Consider the following 22,201-nt stretch of genomic DNA (forward strand, 5'->3'; position numbering starts at 1 on the left):
CTTCTCTGTCCAGGCCCCTCACAGGCTGCTTGTCAGCCTGTGGGCCTGTGGTCTGTCCAGGTAGCCAATGAGCAGTGAACAGGAAGCCTGAAATGATCATCATGGTGTAGTCAATTCTGGAACAAGTGACAGAAAATGAGGTTCTGTACTAGTTGAGCTGTCTTTAGAGAGCAGAGCTCTTCTCTGAGAGAGATCTAGCTGCTGGGACTCAGGGCTCACTGTCCAATTGGGCTCTCTCATAAATTGATGAGGCAGGTGTGGAAAGACCGACAGCTGACAGCCACTGCTGTGTAGATGTTTGTGTCCATACTAAGCCTAGCCCTGAGAAGCCAGGTGAAAGCCCGGAAGAAGGAAGACGGGTCAGGATCTGATCCCTTCATCTCCTTCAAGAATGGAATGGAGACGTTTGAGTGCCTTAAGCAAGCAGCACCTCCGTCATCACGATGAAGGAAATTTGACGTGTAGGTGAGGCACAGTGAACAGTGCCTGCAAAGGTGTAACCCAAGAGTAGGGACTCCAGGAGACCCCAGGAGATCCTTGTGAGGTTTCCACAAAGGATAGCACTGACATGAGCAAGGCTTGTTGTGTAAGCTTTTTGGGGGGTGGGGGCGGGTACATGAACAAATAAGTACTTCTCCCAGATATGGCATCAAAGGCACAAGTGCACTCAAGTCCAGCTTGGTGAGCCTTTGAGTCTACTAGGCTTACTTACAGGGGTATAGGTGACCCCAAAGCAGCTGCATCACAGAAAAAAAAAACCCAACCCCAGAATAGACAACAATGTCTCCATAGCTACACAGATGGAGGCCTCACTTCAGCCAACCCTCCCCGCTCTACATAGGCCAGCATCTCCCAAGAACACACGCACCAAGGGCAGAACTACGCGTAGCTGGGGATAGGGTGCGGGGAAGTGGCTAGGATCTCAGGGGACGGTCTAATGACCCTTCCCATCCCCTCCTTCTATGAGGGACCCTCAACAGTCAACAGGCTGCATCTAGTCTTATCTGGATCTCTTTGCTCTGCTAAAGACATTGGCAACCTCCCTACACCCTGAGGACAGCTGTTCCACAGCAGTGCTGCCAGGGCAAGAGCTGGGACAGGAAACAGCGCAGAGGGCAGGAGGAAGCCACAGCAAGCTCAAGGATAGAAGTGGAGTGGGGTCACATTTGTACTTGGGCAAGCAAGTTCTGGCTGCCCTGTGAAGGTGAGCAGGCGGGAGTGAGGCAGGCACAGGAAGCTAGTGACCTTATGACTAAATAGAAAGGTGGAGCTGGCCACCCCACCCCTCCCCACCCCAGATCCTGGCTGGACCAGGAAGCAGCAAGTGGAGGCTCAGAAGTGGATGACTAAGTTTGGGGGTGGGGTTAACCGAGGACAGTCCTCAACAGTGGACAATCCTCAAGAGAACCCTCACCACTCCACCTCAAGCCTGACCTGCCCCAGGCATCTGGATCCCAAATCTGGCCACCTATCTATACCAGGTGGCCCGGATCCTGGGCTTGCAGTTCTTGAAGAGACAGATAGGCATCAGTGTTCAGAGTCAGGGCAGGGCCCTGGCCTCTGTTCTGACCTTGCTCATGAAGGCTGCCTTCAGGGACACTGGCCTGCTCCCCAGAGCTATGGGCCAACAACACCTCTCCATCACCTTCCAGCACCAGCTCCAGAGGGCACTGCAAGCCCATCGTGTCAGGGGGTGCTACGGAGGGAAGTCCCTCCTGTAAGGAGAGTGGAGGCCTTTCTTCAGGCACTAGGCTGCCGCCATAGGCAGTGTTGGGGGAGCTCAAAGTCGGGGAGAAGTGCATCAGGTCATCTCTGGGTGGGAAAGCACAGTAGTCCCCCTCTTCTCCAGCCAGAGGCAGCAGAGGTGGGAGGGGAGAGCCCTGGGGGAGCCTTGGCCCATCTTCCTCCACGTCTTCCTCCGTGCAGGGGTCATAGGTAAAGTACACCTGGCAGGACTCGATCTCCAAGGCGTCGGGCAGATGGAAGAAGAAGTAGCCCTGGTTGGTAAAGCAGCTGCCCTGTGAGTGGCCGCTGGGTGAGGGGGAGCAGGCCTTGTCCTGCTGTAGCGCGAGCAACTGCATGGCCTTGGTGTCTCGGTCAAGTACCTCCAGAGGGGAGATCTCGGCTGCAGGGCCAGCGGGGCCGAAGGAGGATGAGGGCACGGGTGAGGAGAGCCATTTCTGCCAGAGAAAGTGAGGCTAATCAGTGGGTTGCTCTACCTCCTACCCCACCACTGAACTCAACTCCTCCTCTCTCTGCCCTTCCTCCTGCTCTCCATCCATCAGCAGCATCCAGAACCCCACCCCACCCGCAACCTGGATGTAGCATTGCTGCTGTTTTTTTGTTTTGTTTTGTTTTGTTTTTTGTTTGTTTGTTTTGTTTTTGTTTTTTGGTTTTTTTGAAACAAGGTTTCTCTGTGTAGTCCTGGCTGTCCTGGCCTCACTTTGTAGACCAGGCTGGCTTCGAACTCACAGAGATCCACCTGCCTCTGCCTCCGGAGTGCTGGGATTAAAGTCATGTGCTGCCGCATCCAGCTCAGAAAAACCATTTTAAGGAGCTATTCACCACACCAGACCCACAGCCATGCATTCAGGAACATGTGCACATAACTCATACACATCGCGTCCCATAATAAGACAGCCTGGGCCTCTCATCCTCAGCACAGCTCCCCAGGTCCCTCTGGCCCACCACATGCTTCCCAATTGTGGGAACCCCAGTCAGGCTGGAGGTAGTAACAGTAGACTCCCTCTACCCTCTATCCACCCCTTTCTTCTGGAAGCTTCTAGGCTGAAGCAGGTAGAATAGAGATGTTATGACTGTATGGGCCACACTTTGAAAACGAACCCAGGTTTTGTGATTTCAGAGGACCTGTGTTACTGCGGTGAGTTGGTGGACCTGCTGGGCATCGCTCTACTCCCCCAGGGCCAGGAGAAGCAGGCAGGAATCCCTGTGTCCCCTTAGCACCCGTCCTATGCCCAGCAACATCCACAGGGCCATACACACACACACAGTAACACTGCTTTTTTTTTTTTCCTCCACTTGTACAAGTGAGGAAACTGAGGCACTGGGAAGATCTATATCTTACCCAAGTTTACCCAGCCAGGCAGTGGCAGAGCCAGGGTTAGAGGCAAGGCCATGTGGTTTAGATGTAAGGCTCTCCTGGAGAGCAGGGACAGAGCTGTGCCCATGGGACGGGCTGCTCACTTCAGCACCCTGCATCCTCTCACTGAGGGCAAAGGCACTGTCACCTGGTCACATATCTGCCCTGCAGCCTGCCCTTGGGCTGCCCACCAATTACCCTTCTGTCTTCTGACCCTGGCTCCTACCTGAAGGTCTCCTCCATGCTGGGAGCTCAGCTGGGAGAAGAACTCAGAGGGGTCTGGGATGTGGCACTTGAGAACTGTCTTCAGCCTGGCCAGGGAGGAAGGGCAGAAACGAAGGGTGAGACCAGATACGGAAGGAGCAGCATGATGCCCTACCACCAGCCCTACCCACAGCCCTGAGAGTAGGGGGTGGGCCCATCCCATGCCCACTCATTTATTCAACAATGTTGACTGAGATGTCACTAAGGGAGAACATAGTACAGGGTGCTGGGGACATAAGAGCAGACAGCAGAGAAGGCCTCTGCTCCCCAGGAGCTGGAGCACTGGCAAGAAGACAGGCCTGGCCAGACAGTGGTGGCACACGTCTTTAATCCCAGCACTTGGGAGGCAGAGGCAGGTGGATCATTGTGAGTTCAAGGCCAGCCTGGTCTACAAAGTGAGTCCAGGACAGCAAGCTACACAGAGAAACCATGTCTCAAGAAGAAGAAGAAGAAGAAGAAGAAGAAGAAGAAGAAGAAGAAGAAGAAGAAGAAGAAGAAGAAGAAGAAGAAGAAGAAGAAGAGAGTTCAAGGCCAGCCTGGTCTACAAAGTAAGTTTAGGATAGCCAAAGCTACACAGAGAAACCCTGTCTCAAAAAAACCAAAAGAAGAAGGAGGAGGAGGAGGAGGAGACAGGTCTGAAATAAACCCTGTAATAGGATTGCTCATTCTGTGGACACAGAACTGAGTGCTATTCACAGGGTGGCTCAAGAGTGGGACAAACCGCACAGGCTAGAGATGGAGGCGGGAGAGAGGCCTGCTGGTGAGCACGCCCACAGATGGTGGTGCATTGCACGAAGGCAGCTGGTCTGGGAAGAGAGTGGAAGTTGCATTCCTACCTCATGTTCTACTCGCTAAGCTGCCCAGGACCTGAAGATATCTAATGAAGAAAGGGGAGCCACTTTCTGATTGGCACATAGTTTCCAGTGGAAACCATCAAAGGTCGGGATGTATTACTGGTGTGCTGGGGAATCTCTTAAGGAGGGTTTGACAGGAGTGTGACAAGGTTGGAATGGATAGGAGGGGACCAAGAGCAATAGAAAAGACACTCAGAGGCCCCTGGGAGCTTCTGGGAGGCCCCAGGGGACTCTTCCTGCCAAAGTCTACCTCCCCTTCCCGCCAGCTGTGGGGATGGGGCACAGGGACAAGTTAGCTGTTGAGGAAGGGAACAGAGAGAGGGCAGGTGTGAGGGAGCAGGATGCAGTTCAGTCCAACCTGGGAAAATGTGCATAATAGAGATGAGGTGGGAAGGAGAGACTGGCCAGGAATTTTCTTACCATGGCCCAAGGTACGGGCACTTGACCAAAACGTAGACGCAGACCAAGAAGCCAAAACTACAACCAAGGCTCAGGAGAAGGTGTCTGAGCCACAGTATGGGAAGAGTCACATTCCTGGGATCTGTCCAGGGTATAAAAAGTGGAAGGTGAGAGGTCAGAAGGTCACCTGAATCCCAACACCCCGCCCCCAAGTCACACCCTGCCAGGTACCAGTGTCTAGCTAGGCTTGTTTTTTTCTAGAGACTTGGTCCTCAGTCCTGCTTAAGCTCGCTTGTCCAGAAAGGCAGGCTGTGCTTAAAAGCAACGGCCCTGAGGCATTCTCAGCAGAGCCCACGGCAGCCCTGACTAACTCCTACCTCAGTTACTGAGGCTTTTCAGCATCACGCCTAGAGCTTCCATGTCCCTTGAACTCAGCAAGTGACACAGCCAGAGACGGGTCCTCAAGGGTCCCCACCAGGTGTGGCAGCCCCACAGTATCCAGGCTAAGAGGCTACACTCACACTTCCGGCAGAACTGAACTACTGTGCCCCACATTATCTGTCCTGCTGGGAAAAGCAGCTCCCAGCCATGAATTCTAAAGATTCAGAGTGGACACAGAGTACCACTCATGGGCCATGGCTGACCCCTCAGTAGCCCTATCTCTGGTAAGTGACCCCACAAGAGGGAGATCAGGAGAAGCCAATGCCACCTCTGCAGCTCCCAGAGCACCTTGGCCCTGCCAAGCTCCCTCCAGGCTGCCCACTGTACCTGCCGGCCTTGTCCGAAAGGCCAGGGGCTGGCTCCAGGGGCTCCAGGTCCTGGTGTCACCTCGTTGGGCCCTGACCCTCACCTGGAGCTCATATGACGTGTCAGGGGTAAGCGTCTCCAGGAAAATCCACTGCTGCCGCTGCTTGAGGCTTAGCAGGGGCACATCCTGGGTAGAGATGGGTCTCAGCTCAGCAATGTCTCCACTGTCCACTTCACCTCCCACAACCAGGCCAGGAGGCAAAGCAAGCAGCCCTTTCCCAGCCTTCCCAAAAGCTCTCTGATTCCCTGGCTGCTGGGACCCTGAGACTTCTTCCCCTCTCTCACAGTCCACAGATAAGTAGAGGAACATGTGTGTGGATGATAAGGTTCAGTCCCCGTCATCCCCCTGCCACACCGTCCCCCTGCAACCAGGAAGTATGCTGCATTTGGAATGTGAAAAAATGGCTGCTGAGCCTCACATGCCACCTTACTCTGGAGTCCACATAGATATGGACTCAGATGCATGCTCAAGCTATAAAAGCATAGGCAAAGCAAGTAGTCCCAAACAATATAGAAGGACCAGGGTGAACCAGCTGCACACAGCATGTAGAAATGGACAAGGGCAACAAGAAGGTGCAGAAGGAGCAGGGGCGTGGCTATGCCCTCACCTCCCAGCTATGGCCCAGAGAACGTGTGCGGGCCTCAAATTCCAACGTTTGTTCAATGTAGTGAGAGACCTGGGAGACCTCCCAGCTTATGTTGCATCTCCGGGTTTCAAGGTGCATGACTTGGAGGGAATGAGGGGCCACCAGGCGAACTGCAGACCGAGGAGAGGAAGGAATAGATATCACGGACCAATCAGTATGATACCAAGAACTTTCAGCCCAGTTTCCACCACACAACATCCCCAGTACCAACTCCTCCTCTGCACTTGCTGCACTTCTTCCTCTGTACCTGTTCCCCCTCCTCTGCACCTGCTTTCCCTCCTCCTCTGCACCTGCTCCTCCTCTGCACCAGCTCTTCCTCCTCCTTTGCACCTGCTGTTCCTCCTCCTCTGAGCCTACTGTCCCATCCTCAACACCTGCTGCCCCTCTTCTGCATGGGCTTTTTGTCTGCACCTGCTTCTTCTCTCCATCTGCTGCCCTTCCCCCTCTGCACCTGCTTCTCCTTCACCACACCTGTTCATTTTCCTCTGCACCCGCTCTTCTTCTTCCTCTGCACATGCCCCCCCCCTTCTCTTTCTCATGTCCTACTCTGAACTGGTTCCATTTCCTCCTCCACACCTACCTACTTCCTTCTTTCTTCTAAACCCATCCCAGCCCAATTTGAACCTTCTTCCCTCCCTCTTGGCCCTGCCCCTCTTCCTTTGTACCTGCTTCTCCTCAGTCCTCTGCTCAAATGGAACAACCTTCCCTAGGTATGCTTCACCACCCTGAGGCCGCTCCTCTTGCTATTCTGCCTACACCTAATAGAGTGAATCTATTGGGGACCTTCTTCCTTTTGTGCCTACCATCCCTCCTAGGATGCCCAAGTCAGAGACTGTGATGTCTGCTGAGGCATTCTCCAGGGTGACTCATCAGCTGGTGAATGATTGGCGAGCAGCCTTGCCCTGCTTGACAACTTATCGGAGAGCTGTACAGGCACCAGCTCATGTACTCTATTTTATCCAGATATCTTTATTATTGATGTATTTACATGAATATATTTATGCAAGGCATATATTTAAATAATTATAAACATATAACTATAATTACATAGCATTTCGTATAAACTTATATCTGTGTATTCCGCTAGTATACTTACTGAATATAAATTATAAACATCTAAGAGTCATTTCTCAGTTACACTATTTACACACTCACTCAATATACTTGTTTATTAATATCTGTGAGAGTATGTTGGCACAAGCTTGGCAAGTGTTTTACCACTAGCCACATGCCCAGCCTGTGTGGCTCTTTTATTTATTTATATTTTATATATGAGTGCATTGCATGTACACCTGCGTGCCAGAAGAGGGCATCAGATCTTCTTACAGATGATTGTGAGTCACCATGTGGTTACTGGGAATTGATCTCACACAAGAGCAGTCAGTGCTGTTAACCATTGAGCCATCTCTCCAGCCTCTACCTTCATGGATTTTAAGTGTGATATTTACTTCATTATCCCCAAACTAAAGTGCTCTAAGCCTGTAACCCTGAGATTCTGTCCACCCACAAAACATTAGGGTTTTCCCCCTGCATCCTAGCTTACATTCTTTCTTGTTATGAGGACCTCAGAGAAGAAAACTAAAGCCCAAATGTGACTTGCCAGACTGCTGAGTCAAGGCAGGGCTGCAATTTGAATCCTGCCTGGATCTCTCCCCCCACCCCACCCCACCCCCCGCCTGCCCTTTGATTCTCTAGAGGTGGCCTCCAAAGTCAAAGAGCACTCAGTCCTTCAACAACACTCAAGCCTTTCACAAGCACTGCCTGCTCAGGCTGGTGTTGAGTGCTCAGGGAGGAGGGACAGGGTGAGCAGAGAATGCCCTGGGGAGCTCCCAACCCAGCAGGAGACAGACCCACAAATAAGTGAAAGCTGAAGTCTAAGTGGGACTCTCCAGGTGGGGTGGGGAGGTTGGAACCAAGACAGGCTTGGGAAAGGCTCAGAAGCGGGGAGGCTAGACGGCACCCACAAAACCAGATTCTATACTCACGGTTATCAAAGGGACGGAAGTTGCAGGTCTCCACCATGTGCCAGCCCTTCCCCTCCCAGCACACCATGCTTATGTTGAGGATGTCTGCGGAGGTCAGTGATTGTAACTACAAGGGAGAAAGGCAGAGGTGTAGCTTCCAGAAGATACTGAGAAGAGACCAGTCAAATGTCAAGACAAGGACATGCCCTGCCTCTACCCAGCTATGTAAGGCAGGGGGCAGCACATGTTGTCTATAACCAGCCAGGCTGGGAGCACTTTTAGCTAAGTCTGTCACAACTCAAGGGCCACATTTTAATAAAACTTTATTTACAAACACAGGCAGCAGCTGGGTTTGGCACAGAGCATAGTGACTCAGTAATCCCCGATAGAAACTGAAGTAGGCCACCAGGGTTGGGAGAAAGCGCCCCATCACAAGAGGTATGCAAGTAGCTAAGTAGCCTTATCCCATGATTGTTCTGGAAGAGAATGGCTAGGTCCTACATGTGTTGCAGGCAGCCACTGCTCACATTTTGCTGATGAACATAGTTAGTCCTTCCCGATGCTGCTCGCTGAGACCACTCAGCTTGATAGCAGGAAGTGGGTTCACATGAGACCACTGCAGCCACAGCTCCCCAGAATGACCAGAGCACAGAGGATGAGTGACATGGTCCCCCAGTAGGCGATACCACAGGCCCCCCCACAAGAGGAGGCTCAGAGGCAGGCCACGGTAGGACCTATGCTCTGAGACTGGGTGGCAGTTTACAGTCCAAGCCTTAAGGCCTGGCCCCTCCAACAGGCATCAGCCTTGAACTGGGCCCTTAGAGTTCCCTGACCAACTCCAGGCACTGACTATATCATCCCACTTCATGGAGAACACTGCCCTCACCTCTCACAGCTGCTACCAGCTCAGGTGCACACATGCCTAATATTAGCACAGCTTGGCTATCATTGCTGTGGTTGCCCCGAAGGCATTGGCAGTACCAGGCTGCTGGGAACTTCTGTCCCCCTCTTCTTTGTATAAATTACCTCACTGAATTCTCTCAGTACCCTCTGAGACAGACACATACTACCACCATCCCCATCAGGTAGCCCAGGAGACTGAAACACAGAGAGGGTTAGGGACTTGCCTAAGGTCACACAGCTAAGAAATAATGGGACCAGGATGGAAGTCGGTTGTATATACCAAAGCTCATCAGCTGTGCTGGGTGCCATCCTCCCCTCCCCTTTCTCTCATAATATGTAAAACTTCCTAAAGCCAGGATACCATAGCCTGGACTCCCCACGGCAACCCTTTGCCCCTGCCCAGAGGGTCTGAGGACATGTTTAAGCTACATCCACATGGTCTGGGTCTGGGACCCTACAAAAGGCAGCTGGACAATATGGAAAAGCCCCCAGGAGCCCCCAGGCCTGGGGTCAGTCCTAGCTCAGCTGCCTATGGCTGGGTGACCTTTGGCAGCCAGCAGACCTCTCTTAGCCTTCCATTTTCTTTTCTATTTTATGGTAGGGAAAACTGAGGCCTTGAAGCTACACAGAGTCACTAAGTCGTTGTGAGATAGCACCAAGGCTGGGATGCCCGACTCTAGCATGCCACTGTCCCCTAGATCTGAGGCCTCAGTCAGAGCCTGTCTGACTGTCATTGTTACTGGGATGTAAAAGGATGGCAAGAGCCACAGTATAGGGTAAGGGGCAACAGTCTACACAGGGGCAGCAAGGGTGCAAGCCCAACACGCCAACTCCTGTTCTTCCTGTTCAGCTCAGGTGGCCTGCTTTGTGTTACCAGGTTGAGCCTTGTAGAGGTCCAGGCTCAGCCTGAGGCCTCAGCCCACAGCTGGAGGGACTTCACACACACACACACACACACACACACACACACACACACACACACACGCATACACACACACACCTGCATATACATACATGACATACTCACAAACCTACACACACACACACACACCACACACATGCATATACAAATACACCTGTATATGCATACACCACATACACACAAACTTACACACACGCACACACGCACACACGCACACACACACACACACACACACACACACACACACACACACCTCACTGCCCATGCTACTTACATTTGGGGACCCAAGGATCAGGTCGCAGGCCCAAGATGCCTGTCTCACAAGATAAAACTCACAGGTTTTGTTCAAGGACCTTGTAGAACAGAAAGAGTCGCCTTAGAAATCAAGACAGTGCTACAGAGCTACCCAGAGACCTTTCTCAGGGGCCCCTGTGCTAGAGACAGCAGCACAGTAGACTAGAGGCTAGTGGCTCCCTATGCTCCTAGACCCGCCCCCCCACCAGAATCCCTTTTCATGCCTTCACCATCTCCATACCATCCTCCCAGCAACCAGAGTCAGCTCAGCCCCCAGGCCCCAAGCTCCACACAGCTAAATTTAGCCTGAAGAAGTCTATGGCTCTCCAGATACTTCCTGTCCCTGTCCCTGTCCCCACAGGACAGCATCACCCCAGGCAAAGTGGCCCCACAGCTGCCTGAGGGCTCTCCCAAAATACCAGATTATTAAAAAACTCAGCAAGCACCAAATATGTACCCCAGTTGTCTTTGACATAGAGTCTAACTTTGCAGCAAGGGCTCACAGCCACTGTCCCCAAACGACCTGGTGCAGGACCTCGATCGATAGCTCTCAACTAGAGCCTAGATCCCACCTGCTACCAGGGGTCCAAATGACTGAGTGGCCAATCCTGGTGCTAACTGCTGGGAATCTCAGGCTCAGAATTCCACAGCTCAGGGCTCCCACAGGCCCGAGGTTCTGCTCTGTGAGCGAGCCATACTTACCGAACGTTTGATTTTGTATGGATGCTGCAGTTCGTGACCTGACGGGCAGCACGGGCCTCTTCCTCACTCCACACGCAGGAGACATTGGCTCTTGAGTTGTAGAAGCACTTAAGATGGGGGCAGTCTGTGGGCAGAGTGGGGTGTGAGTGGCTGGCTACGGGGCACACATGGCCTCTGAGCCTGTTCACTACCCTACACCAGGCACCCTGCACCTGCCAGAGGAGGAGGTAGGTAACTCAGACAGGCAGGATCTAAACTCATTTCAGTGTGTGTGTGTGTGTGTGTGTGTGTGTGTGTGTACGCACACATGCATGAAAGTGCACATGGCACAGATGCCATGGTATGTGCATAGAGGCCAGAAGACAACTTTTGGAAATTGACTCTCTCCTTCCTACCATAGGATCTGGGGAACTGAGTTCAGGCTGTAAGGCTTGTGGGACAAGCCATTTGCCTAGTGAGCCACTTTGCCACCCCATTCCTAAACTGTTTTATATGAGTGTTGGGGAAATCAACTTCTCATGCATACACACCAGCCACTTTGCCCGCTGAGCCACCTCTCACCCCCTATTCAGACCTATTTTCAAAGGGAGGAGACAGAGCTCCTATCCATGGCCAAGCAGGGGTCATCAACAGCCTCTGCATGTGCCTGGGAGAGGCCTGTGCAGGCCTCAAGGAGGTGAATACCTGGCCTCTGGTCCCATCACACCGTCCCCCCTCCCCTGTCTCCTGCTGTAGATGGCCCTCCTCCCCCCTCCCCTGCCTCCTGCTATTGATGGCCCTCCTCCCCCTCCCCTGCCTCCTGCTATTGATGGCCCTCCTCCCCCCTCGCCTGCCTCCTGCTGTAAATGGCCCTCCTCCCCCTCTCCTGCCTCCTGCTGTAGATGGCCCTCCTCCCCCTCCCCTGCCTCCTGCTGTAGATGGCCCTCCTCTCCCCTCCCCTGCCTCCTGCTATTGATGGCCCTCCTCCTCCCTCCCCTGCCTCCTGCTGTAGACCGCAGGAGTCTTGGATGTGACCTCCCATCAAGGACAGCATGGGCATCAAAAAAGGCTGGGTCCTCACCCTTCACCGCCATCGCCGCCGATTCCCAAGGTATAGCCAAGGCCAGAAGGAAGATGTAGAAGGACAGACGCCAGGACACAGCTATGGAAGCCATCACATCCAAGAGGCAGAGCTGAGGACGTAGGCCCTAAGTGGAAGAGAGCAAAGTGAGAACAAGTCAGGACCCCTCATCCTGCTCAATTCAGAGCCAGCGCAGCCCCGGCCCCAGGCCCTCTGTCCCACAGGAGCTCACTCCCTTCCTTCCGGTCCTAATCAGCTGTCACTTCCGTACCATACTTCACCCCATTTTGCATCGGCATTGTTTGTGCAAAGTAGTAAGTAAATCTGTCCCTCAAAGGATACATTCTAAAACCCCCAGGGATGCCTGAAACACCAGACCAATCCTCACAATCCTATGTTTTTCCTATAAATTACAATCCCATTATGAGACATGGATGACAATGCTAGGATACAAGAAGATTCCTAGGGACACTCCTGAGCACTGTGTGAATGAGGTCTCTCCCACTCAAAGTATCTTCCGGCAGGTGCCCAACCCATATAGCCAGGTGATGTGAGATGACAGGGACCCGTCATAGCACTGTGAACGCTACAACAGGAGACTGGACAGCCAAGGCCACTAGGTGACTGACAGGTGGGCAGCATCTGCATCATGGATATTCTGAGCAAAGGAATAGCTCAGGTCCCATGCAGATAGTGAAGGGCATCGTGAGGCTTTAGCACACAACTTAGAACAGTGTTCAGTTAAAAATTCAATGCATGCATGCATGCATGCATGCGCGCGCACACACACACACATATGCACACTCACACTTGCGCCCACAAGTCACAGATGGGCCATAAGGAAGGACAAGGGGCACTTTGGTTTCATTCATTCCTGGATCTCTAATTCCCAAACTAATATCTGTCACATACAGACAGTTGCTGTTCAGCCATGAGGTTCCAGGATACCCTCATCTTTCATAGACTGAACTGAAAAAAAAAAATGGGATGAAGGCTGAAAAGTGGGCTCAGAGGAAGAGAGTGCACAGGGCCACCAAGAGCTCCAACTTCAGCTCTGAAGAGCCTGCAAGGCAACACGGAGCCCTGCCTCAGGTGGCTCTCACAGGTTCCACAAGCTGGTGGTTCTGGTCTGGTCCTCTAAAGGCCTCTCCAGGGTTGTTCTTTCTCCAGTGCCACAGAGGCTGCTATCCTCTAAAGGCTCATCTCATATTCCTTTTTCTTCTAGTCCTGTGACACTCACCCTGGTTCCCCCCATGAAGGAGGATGTCTTGCCTTGAGTTGCCATCTATCCCTCTTGCGTGACAGTTGACAGACTGTCAAAGCAGAGTACCCACTCCAAGTTGCTGAACTTGTCACCCAGGAAGTGCTCAATGTCACACACACTGCAGGACTGTGTTTGGGCATCGACCAGGGCAATGAGTATGCAGCGTGGCCTGGTGACAGTACTTGCCAGGCATGCTCAGTGAGCACTGTTCAGGTCATGTGCTGGGGCCTTCAGGCTTCCAGCCACTCTCTTCTGCCCAGCAGCTCAGGAGCTGCTCAGCGTCTTTGCTACCCAGACAAAGAGACCAAGGCTCCCACAGCCGAGTCTACAGAGTTGGGGTTCTACCCAGAGCATCCCTGGCCTGAAGGTGTTTGGGTCAGGAGGGAGCCCTAACAGGCCGCTGCACCAAGCAAGAGGCCTCCACAGCTGATCTGAAGCACTGTGGGTCTTTGATGAGGCAGCGAGCTGGGTTAGGCCAAGACATCTAAACAGCCTCAAGCTGGGAAGGCCTGTGACGTAACCATAGGGGAGAGGAAAAGGAATAAAGAGACAAGATCACAGGCAGGTCAGGGCCAGACCACAAGCCCCAGCAAAAGCACAGCAGGCCTGGGAAAAGGCACTCAAACCTGCTCCCCAACCCAGGCTGAAGAAGCACAGGGTGCCTGCTCATCCTGGGCAGTGTTAGATGCAAGAAAATATGGAAGGTTCTGGAAGGGTTTGGCTGGGGTGGAGAGGGGTAGCTCTAAGCAGCTGTGGCCGTTCTTCAGCAAAAAGGAAATGGAGAAGCCAGTTGCAGTGGCGCAAGCCTTTAATCCCAGCACTCAGGAGGCAAAGGCAGGTGGATCTCTGTGAGTTCAAGGCCAGCCTGGTCTACAAAGCGAGCCCAGGACAGCCAAGGCTACACAGAGAAACCCTGTCTAGGAAAAAAGAAAGAAGGAAATGGAGTCTTTAGGAGACTAAGAAAGGCACTCAAAACCACACAGCATGAGGCCAGCCTCTGGCAGAGCAAGAACAGCCCAAGACCTCAGAGTTTCAGGCACTGTCTCCCTGAGGCTCACCCACGCATGTCCTTCACAACTACCAGACGTTCCCACTCCTGACTCATTTGTCTCCACTGAGGCCTCTGACAGGATCTGTCATCCCACAGGCTCAGGCCATTCTAACTGGGTCACCTGATTTCCAGTACAATGACGCTTGTGATGGAGGAGGGTCAGCGGTGACTGACAGTCATGCTCCCTGCCTCAGATTGACCCACACATGTCGCAGCACGGTCTCACAGCACAAGAGTAGGTTCTGTGGCTGGTCTTTCCACATGGGAAGATCAAGGCACAGCCAGCCTACTCCCTAGGATAAAAGGACCAAATTCCAGCCCAGTGTAGTCTGAGGTCCCTCAGGTCTGTGGGGTCCTGCTAAGGGCAGGTGACAAGCAGGAGCTTTTCTATCAGACCTGTTGACCTTTGACCTCAGAGATTCCCTTTCTGACCACCTCCCCAAAGACACACACACACACACACACACACACACACACACAGAGCTCACCTCTTGCTGTTCAACTGGGCATATCTCCTGGAAGAGTATGTGGAAATAAATGGACCTTCACAGGTAGCTCCACCTTCCTCGGGCCACCCACCTTGGCTCTGAAGTGCTACAAACACAGCTGAAGGTGGGAAGTTGTTACCTCAGGCGGCCCAGGGCCTGGATATGCTCCTGACCTCTCTAGCCACTCAGTAAAGTAAGAGAGAAATCTAAGCTGGAACCCCACCTCTGGCCTCCAGCCTAGGGCCCTCAGACACTTGTCAGTCAGTATAGCCGGCATCACAGCCAGGTCCCAGGGGAGATTCCTTCTCTCTCCCGCTCTCTCTCTCTCTCTCTCCCTCATTATTCCCCAGGCTGAGACACACTCCACCGGAAGCAGGGGTGGGTCCCACCAGACCCACACACACTACAGCCCAAGCACTGACTCTAGCCACTCACCTTGTCCTCTACCCCTCTGGGCTAAGACATCACCACACAGGGCCCAGAGGAGGCCCTCAAAGCAAAATGGCTCACAGATGCCCCATAGTGTAGGCTAGGAAGGAGCCACTGTGGCCTGACATTAGAAGGCCTATTCTTAAAGAAGAAACCATGACATCCAGGCTACCCAATCACCAGGGACTCCCAAGACAAGACTGGGCATCTAAACCCAGACAGAAACTATAGGGGGAATTAAGTCAGAAAGAGTGTCTCCCCAGCTCCCTGTCTCCTGGTATAACCAGCAAGAAGTGGTGGGGTGCTCTGGGCTCCCAGAGGACCACACGGGGGTATCACCTGGCTGCGACATGGAGTTGTGGCGATATGGTCCCTGCAGTCCTACTGGAGACTGGGTCCACAGCCATCTCCTGCTCCGCACCTTGGGTAGCAGACAGCAGCTAGGCCAGCAACAGACTGAAACCCAGGGCGAGCCCACTTCCTGTATAGAGGATGAGGGGCAAGGCCCAATGGGAGGTGGAGGGGGGGGGTTGATGAGGTAGCCTGAAACTCCACACACCTAGCACTGATAAGATCTCCTCCTACGCTCAGGGGCAGCCACCGCATGTGGCATGTGGCATACTCACACAGTCACTGTGGTACAGGGACCTAGCTGTACACAGAGCCTGAGGGGGCAGGCCCTTCTTTGCCTACACCACCCTCACTGCATCTCACACATGCTACCCTAACCTCATTATCTTCTGGTCACACACTACACACACACACACACACACACACACACACACACACACACACACCCTAACACCAAAACCACTCACAGACACATCCCTCTAGGACCTAGAGTCCAGGCATATGTCTTATCTCCCATCCACCACCACCCCCCCTTCTCCCCAGCTTTCTGAGATGCCCTTTATTCAGGCTAACATTCAGGGGTGACTAGTTTCGGGGCTTGATGAGCAATTTGATAGCCACTGATTGGACCTTCTGGAACTTCCCTCTTCTTTTCAAAGTCATAGGTTCTAATTTTTCCTCTCTCAGTGAGATGGCTTTCATGATAAATGAACGAGTGTTTACGTGTAGTATCACGGGACAGCGAAGTGGAGGAGTTCACTGCCCAGGGACTCCCACTTTCTTTCTCCCTTCATCCTGGTTTTAATGTCCTGCTTGGGGAAATATAACAAGCTGCTGTCTCCTGTAAAAAGGGAAGCAATGCAGAATGCTGCTTTCTCAACCTAACCGCCACCACCATCTTCATTGGGGCAGCTGTGACCGCCACAAGAGAGCATCATTCATCCCCTCACAGAAAGGAGGGAGACAGCATCAGACTCGCGCCTGAGGTCCAGCCTCCCTCCCCCTATAGGTAACTAGAATCAGGGGTGCTACATGATATAGAGTGTAGGGACCCCATCTATGCAGCTATGATGTGTTATCATCCATGCTAGATTGTGACTCAGTCGCTTTGGTATCACCCATAACCCCTCACTCAATGAACAGTCAGCTAGTTCACAAAGCTGGACTTCATTGAAATGCTCCCTTTTGTCTGTCATTGGCGCCCCATTTGGGATATGGGGGGGGGGCAGATTTTTGTTTGCATCTCACCAGGAAATGTTTATGCGATGAGGGGTAAGTGGGTAGGAGAATTTAGAAGGGCAGCCCAACGGATGGTTCCCTCGGCAGATGCCAGAAAGTGAAATCAAAGACCCTAAAAAAGAGAATTGAGAACTGAGCCAGGAAAGGAGACAGGTGGGGTGGCACTGCTGGGGAGAGTCACCCTGACTGTGTGACCTGCACTCTCTGAGCTTCAGTTCCCAAATCTGTAAATTGAGATGCCGCTTTAGTTCCATAGCGGTGACAACATTCCTGAGCAAAGAGTTCTTGTGGCTCTCAGTTCTTGTGGGACCAGGCTCCTGGGGGTTTAGACCTGTCCCAGTGTGTCAACCAGGAAGTAGGGGAAGAGGGGAGCAAAGCTTCTGAGGACAGGATACATCTGCCCAAAGCATGCTCCCATGGACCTGCTCCCTCCTACCACTCCCACTTCCTAACAGCACATTCTGCTACAAACTCATCCATGGACTAACTCAAAGATTACATCCTCACGATCCTATCCCTTTCTAAAAGCAACATCAGGGTACCAGGCTTTCTGCACAGGAGCTATCTGCAGGGCACCTCATATCCAAACTGTAATAGGGTTTTATCAGTTCCTGCCTGGGATGTGGTGAGAAGACCACCACACAGAAAGGTATCCAGGCCCTACATGGAGGCTTGGAATAAGAGTCAGTGCTCCCTGTTGGGGTATAAACATTCTCTAAAGGCTCATATATTAGAAATTTAACCCCCAAATTCATATATTGTTTGACTGAGGAGGCAGAAACTTTGGAGGGCGTTAGGGTGGGATGACATCATGAAGGTGGCTCCCCACAATGGCATCAGTAGTAGACTTGAGACTTGGAAGAGAGACAAGAGCCAGCACACTGCTCTGTCCATCCATGTGATGCCTCAGACCTGCTATGATGTGGCAGGAAGGCCTCCCCACTGCCACTGTCATGGGTCTTGAGCTTAGTTGTGAGCCCAACAAGCTTCAATTCTCTGACGTATTGAGTTACAGCCACAGAAAATGGCTGACAGCTCTCTCCCAGCCCACTTCCCTCCTACCCTAGAAGGCTCTTCTGTGACAGAAGAAGATAAAAAACATAAACACAGTAACATAGAAATTGACAGGATATTTCTGGAAGCTTCGTAGGAAGTCATGATGACTGGCTCTTGGATTAGCTTGCAAACCTTGAACTTAGCTCCTCTGGCCAGGTAAATAGAATCAGTTAAAAAAAATTTTAAAGCACATATAAAGCCAAAAGAAATTCTTTCTCCCTAGGCAAAGTCAGAAACCACAGATAATCCAGTTTCGAAAGACCCAGTGTCATCGTAGCTTTGTCTGTGGGGATGACACGGACCGGCCTGACTGGTGCAGTCCAGGCCTCTTTGCCATCCTCCATCTTCTTTTACCCTTCTTTCAGTCAGTAAAAACCGACTAAGCTGCCAGGCCAGGGCCTGAGGCAACCACAGTCTTTACTCTCTTCTCAGAGCCTCTGACCTGTGAGACCTAGGAGGGGCACATAGAGGTATGAGGAAAAAGATGAGCTTATGCTCCCCCGGCCCCACGGGGCATTCTCCCCAGTATGTGACAGACCCCATTTCTCAGCCACCCTTGGGAGAAGGTGGAGTCTAGGACCCAGTATGGCCAGTGGGGTGGGAGATGAAAGGTTTAGTCTACATGCTACAGCCTTTAAAAACCCCCACTTTTAATCCATCTGTCTCTCTGTTTTTCTGCCCACCCTTTTCCAACTTCTTCTCTCTCTCTCCCCAGTCTTTCATTTTCTTGCTCTCCATCTCCCACCCACCCCACCCCCTCTTCCTTGCTAGGATTTCTGGTCTGTAAGGAAAGTAAGGCATAAATGCCAACTTCACTCTCATTTATGCAGCAGTACTAGACATAGCAGGGTCCAAAGGCCTAGGCACCATCCAGGTGCAGGGGAGTGTGCCGACCCTCCTCCCATCCCTGGGACCACAGGAACTTCCTGCCCAGTCATAGTTTCCTTTTCAGCAGCCAGAATGGGCAGCAGTGATGAGCACTCTTCAACCCCAATCAGATCACTTCACCCCTTTTTTCCCAGGAGTTTTCAGAATACTCATCACACAGCCCCAGCTTGGTAGCTTAGCCCCAAAGCTCATGGGACTCACCAGACCCCTGGTCTCAAGGAAACTCCCACCCCAATTTCCTCCAGCCCAAGCATTCTTACTGGTCATCAACTGGCCATCAGTTCATGTTCAGACTTTGGGACTTTCATGTGCAGGGCACAGGCATGCTGTGTCACCAGTGGGACTCCACTGTTCACAGACCACCCTCGCAGAAAATACTGGAGTCCCCTAAGAACCCTGGTCTGCTGTTCTGGAGACACCAGCATTTCCTCTGGGATGTCGTGAGGAAGAACCTAGACGTTTCTCAGATGTCAGAGGCCTGACAGTGTTCATCTAGTCACCCCAGGTCTCTTACTGAAGATTGCTGTGTTTAGATAAACCCCTTCACTAAGCTACCTTTCCCCTCAGCATCCTGACCCCACAGTCCCCACAGATGCTGATCCTGGGCCTTTTATACCCCTGTTTCCTTCTGCATCCTGATGGGTTTCTGCTGTGAACAAACTTCCCTTCACCCTCTACTTTCACAAACATAGTTCACAGCTCACTCGCTACTGCAAAGACCCCATTTTTGCAGGTGTTTCCTAGCCCCAATGTCCCTTCTCAGCTGTGACTTTCCCCCTTGTCCACCATAAGATTGCTCTTGTTGGACACAAAGCCATGCTGGACCCCCTCAGATTCCCCTCTCCTTTGCACCCTGGAATCCAGGGGTTTGCCTCTGTACTGGATAGTTTTATGTCTTGACACAAGTTAAAGTCCTCTGAGAGGAGGGAACCTCAGTTGAGAAAATGCTTCTATAAGACCAAGCTATAGGCAAGCCTGTATGTCATGTTCTTACTTGGTGATTGGTGGAGAAGGGCCCAGCTCATTGTAGGTTGTGCCATCGCTGGGCTGGTTGTCCTGGATTCTATAAGAGAGCACGCTAAACAAGCCATAGAAAGCAAGCCAGTAAGTAGCACCCCTCTATGGCCTCTGCATCAGCTCCTGCCTCTGTGTTTCTGCCCTGTTTGAGTTCCTGCCCTGATTCACTTCCACAATAGGGACATGTAACCCAAATATAGCCATTCCTCCCCAACTTGCTTTTTGGTCATGGCATTTCATCACAGCAATCGAAACCCTAAGACAGGATCCAACACCCCTCATCATTCAAGCCTCTGGGAGCCATCAGGGTCTATGCTGCTGTCCCCAGGTTTCTGTACCAGCTCCTCCCCCACAGTCCCTTGTCCCTCTGCATCAATCAGTATGGCACTTGCTCCTCTGTCTCATCATCACTGACCTGTTCTACCAGACCCCGCAAGCTGCAGACCCCTTCCCACCAACAGCAGGGTCCCAGTTCAGCTGCGTGCATCAACAGGAAAGAAGAAAACGACAGCTTCAGATAAGAGAGGACTGATTCCTCTCACAGACGTAAGAAGTCCAGAAGTGGCAGCCCAGGATGGCAGGTGGCTCTGTGAGGTCAGGATCCAGAGCCAACCTCTCTCTTTCCTGGGACATCCTCAACAGCCACTCTGCTGCCTCCTCCTCACACATCCAGGAGATGCTCAGGCACCATCCATCACACCCTCATTCCTGCAGCTACAGGCAGAGAAAGAGGCTGAGGCCATGTCTCTAGGTGTCTAAAGTTGCCTGGCTATTTCTTTTTTTCCTTTGGTATGGGCACATGTGTGGTATACGTGTGTGTATGTACATGTGTGGGGTGCACTGTGCAAGCATGCAGAGGCCAGAGAAAGATGTCAGGTTCCTGGCTCTAACACTCTCTGATTTGTTCTCTAGAGACAGGGTCTCTCACTGGGCCTGGAGGCAAGTTGGCATGCAGCGAGCCCCAGTGACCCCACTACTGGGGATTATAACAGTGTATGTAGCCACTTCCAGCTTTTTGTGTGGTTTGGGGGGGTTAGAACTCAGCCCTCCCCATGTGTGCAGTAAGTGATCTTACCTGTTCAGCTACTGCCCCAGCCCCTCTAACTTTTACTTACAGTCTCACTGAACCTGAGCTTACCAGTTTACTAGGCTGGCTAGCCAGATCCTCCTGTCTTTGCCAGATCTGGGATCCAACTCAGGTCCTCTGGCTTGAAGAACAAGCACTCTATCCAGGCTGTCCTAGCTACTTTAGCGTTGCATTGGCCATTGCTTAGTCACATGACAGCCCAGCAGCAATTGAAGTTCATAGCTGCAAACAGAGGGCTGGTGCTATAGACTCTAGTGCACCACTACTCTGCCACAACCCAGTCTCTACCATTGTGAAGATCCCCGCATCTACTGAGGTACCCTCCCCACTGGCCTCACCCTCCCTGCTCAGCCTGGATGACATTACTCATCAGATGACACTGTGGCCCACCTAGAGACCACTCCCTCTCTAAAGCTAAGACCTATCTTTTGCTGTTCAGCCAGGAAACTGAAGAAAAAGCCCCAACCCCCATTGTATCAGCCTCACTGGTGACCCAGATTCCAGTTTTGTTCCTTGGCTTAACAGGTATCTGACTGCAAGACCGGCCTCTCCAGCACAGACAGCTGCCCCTCCCAACTGATGAAAAACACGGGGTAGGAAGAAACCTTAGCGGGACCCAACTGAGATAAGGTCGAGAAACAGTCTTGGGTCTATTTACTGGAGGGCTCTACCAACACCTACTCTTTGCTAGGGGCAAAGCTCCATGGCTCCTTTCTCACCCCTACTTCCAGACCATCCCCCCTCATTGCATCCACATTGCCATAGTCCTTGCCTCCTCCTTGGAGCCCTCATCTAGAGATGTGCATTCTCCATGATGATCTGGGAGCCACCCTCTTCCCCCGGCTCCTGGATCCAGCACCACCCACAGCACCAACAGCAACCTACCCAGTTCTACACAGGTCCCATCAGACCTTCTCTGCGACTGGCTCGCCTGAGAGAGTTACCAGCACCTGGGATTTCTCAGGGCTAACACCAGGACAAATCTGTCCACTTTATCACTACCACACTCTTCCCCCAGACCACTCAGATCCCGGGCTGAAGCCGCGCCCAGCTGTGTCCCAGCTGTGTGGACTGTGGGAGCCTACTGCAAAACAGGAACTGTGGGATTCATCCAGAGCTTGAAAATGACCCAGCTCTCACTAGAGAGCATCTAAAGGGGGTGAGGAGGGGGGAGGGAAAGTGAAGGACAAGTGGTCTAGAACTTCTAAAACCTCTGGCAACTTCAGATATAGTTGTGGACAAGTAAGCACGATAACATCTCCATTGACGATGGGCCATGGATGCCGCAGAGATTCCACAGGGTGCCATGGCCCGTCAACCTTGAAGCTGCCTCAGCCTGTTTCTGTAGCCTCCAATGGTGACAGCACAGTGATGAGACTTTTCTAACTCGAGATGCATTTCGAGTGAAGGAATCC

At 52.3% G+C, this 22,201-nt stretch overlaps 1 protein-coding gene across 1 annotated transcript; it reads right to left on the reverse strand.

Moving 5' to 3' along the window:
* Positions 1–1,137: 1,137 nt before the first annotated feature.
* On the reverse strand, positions 1,138–15,633 carry Il2rb (interleukin 2 receptor subunit beta). Its single transcript, XM_051159922.1, has 10 exons — positions 15,488–15,633; positions 11,917–12,043; positions 10,857–10,980; positions 10,135–10,213; positions 8,057–8,162; positions 6,033–6,181; positions 5,386–5,551; positions 4,639–4,759; positions 3,327–3,411; positions 1,138–2,180 (listed from the first exon to the last, which is right to left on the reverse strand). The coding sequence occupies exons 2-10, from the start codon at positions 12,008–12,010 to the stop codon at positions 1,473–1,475; spliced, it is 1,632 nt and encodes a 543-aa protein (XP_051015879.1). The 5' UTR covers positions 12,011–12,043; positions 15,488–15,633; the 3' UTR covers positions 1,138–1,472.
* Between the last annotated feature and the right edge of the window lie 6,568 nt (positions 15,634–22,201).

The sequence above is a fragment of the Acomys russatus genome, chromosome 17, assembly GCF_903995435.1.
Source record: "Acomys russatus chromosome 17, mAcoRus1.1, whole genome shotgun sequence".
Lineage (NCBI taxonomy): Eukaryota > Metazoa > Chordata > Mammalia > Rodentia > Muridae > Acomys > Acomys russatus.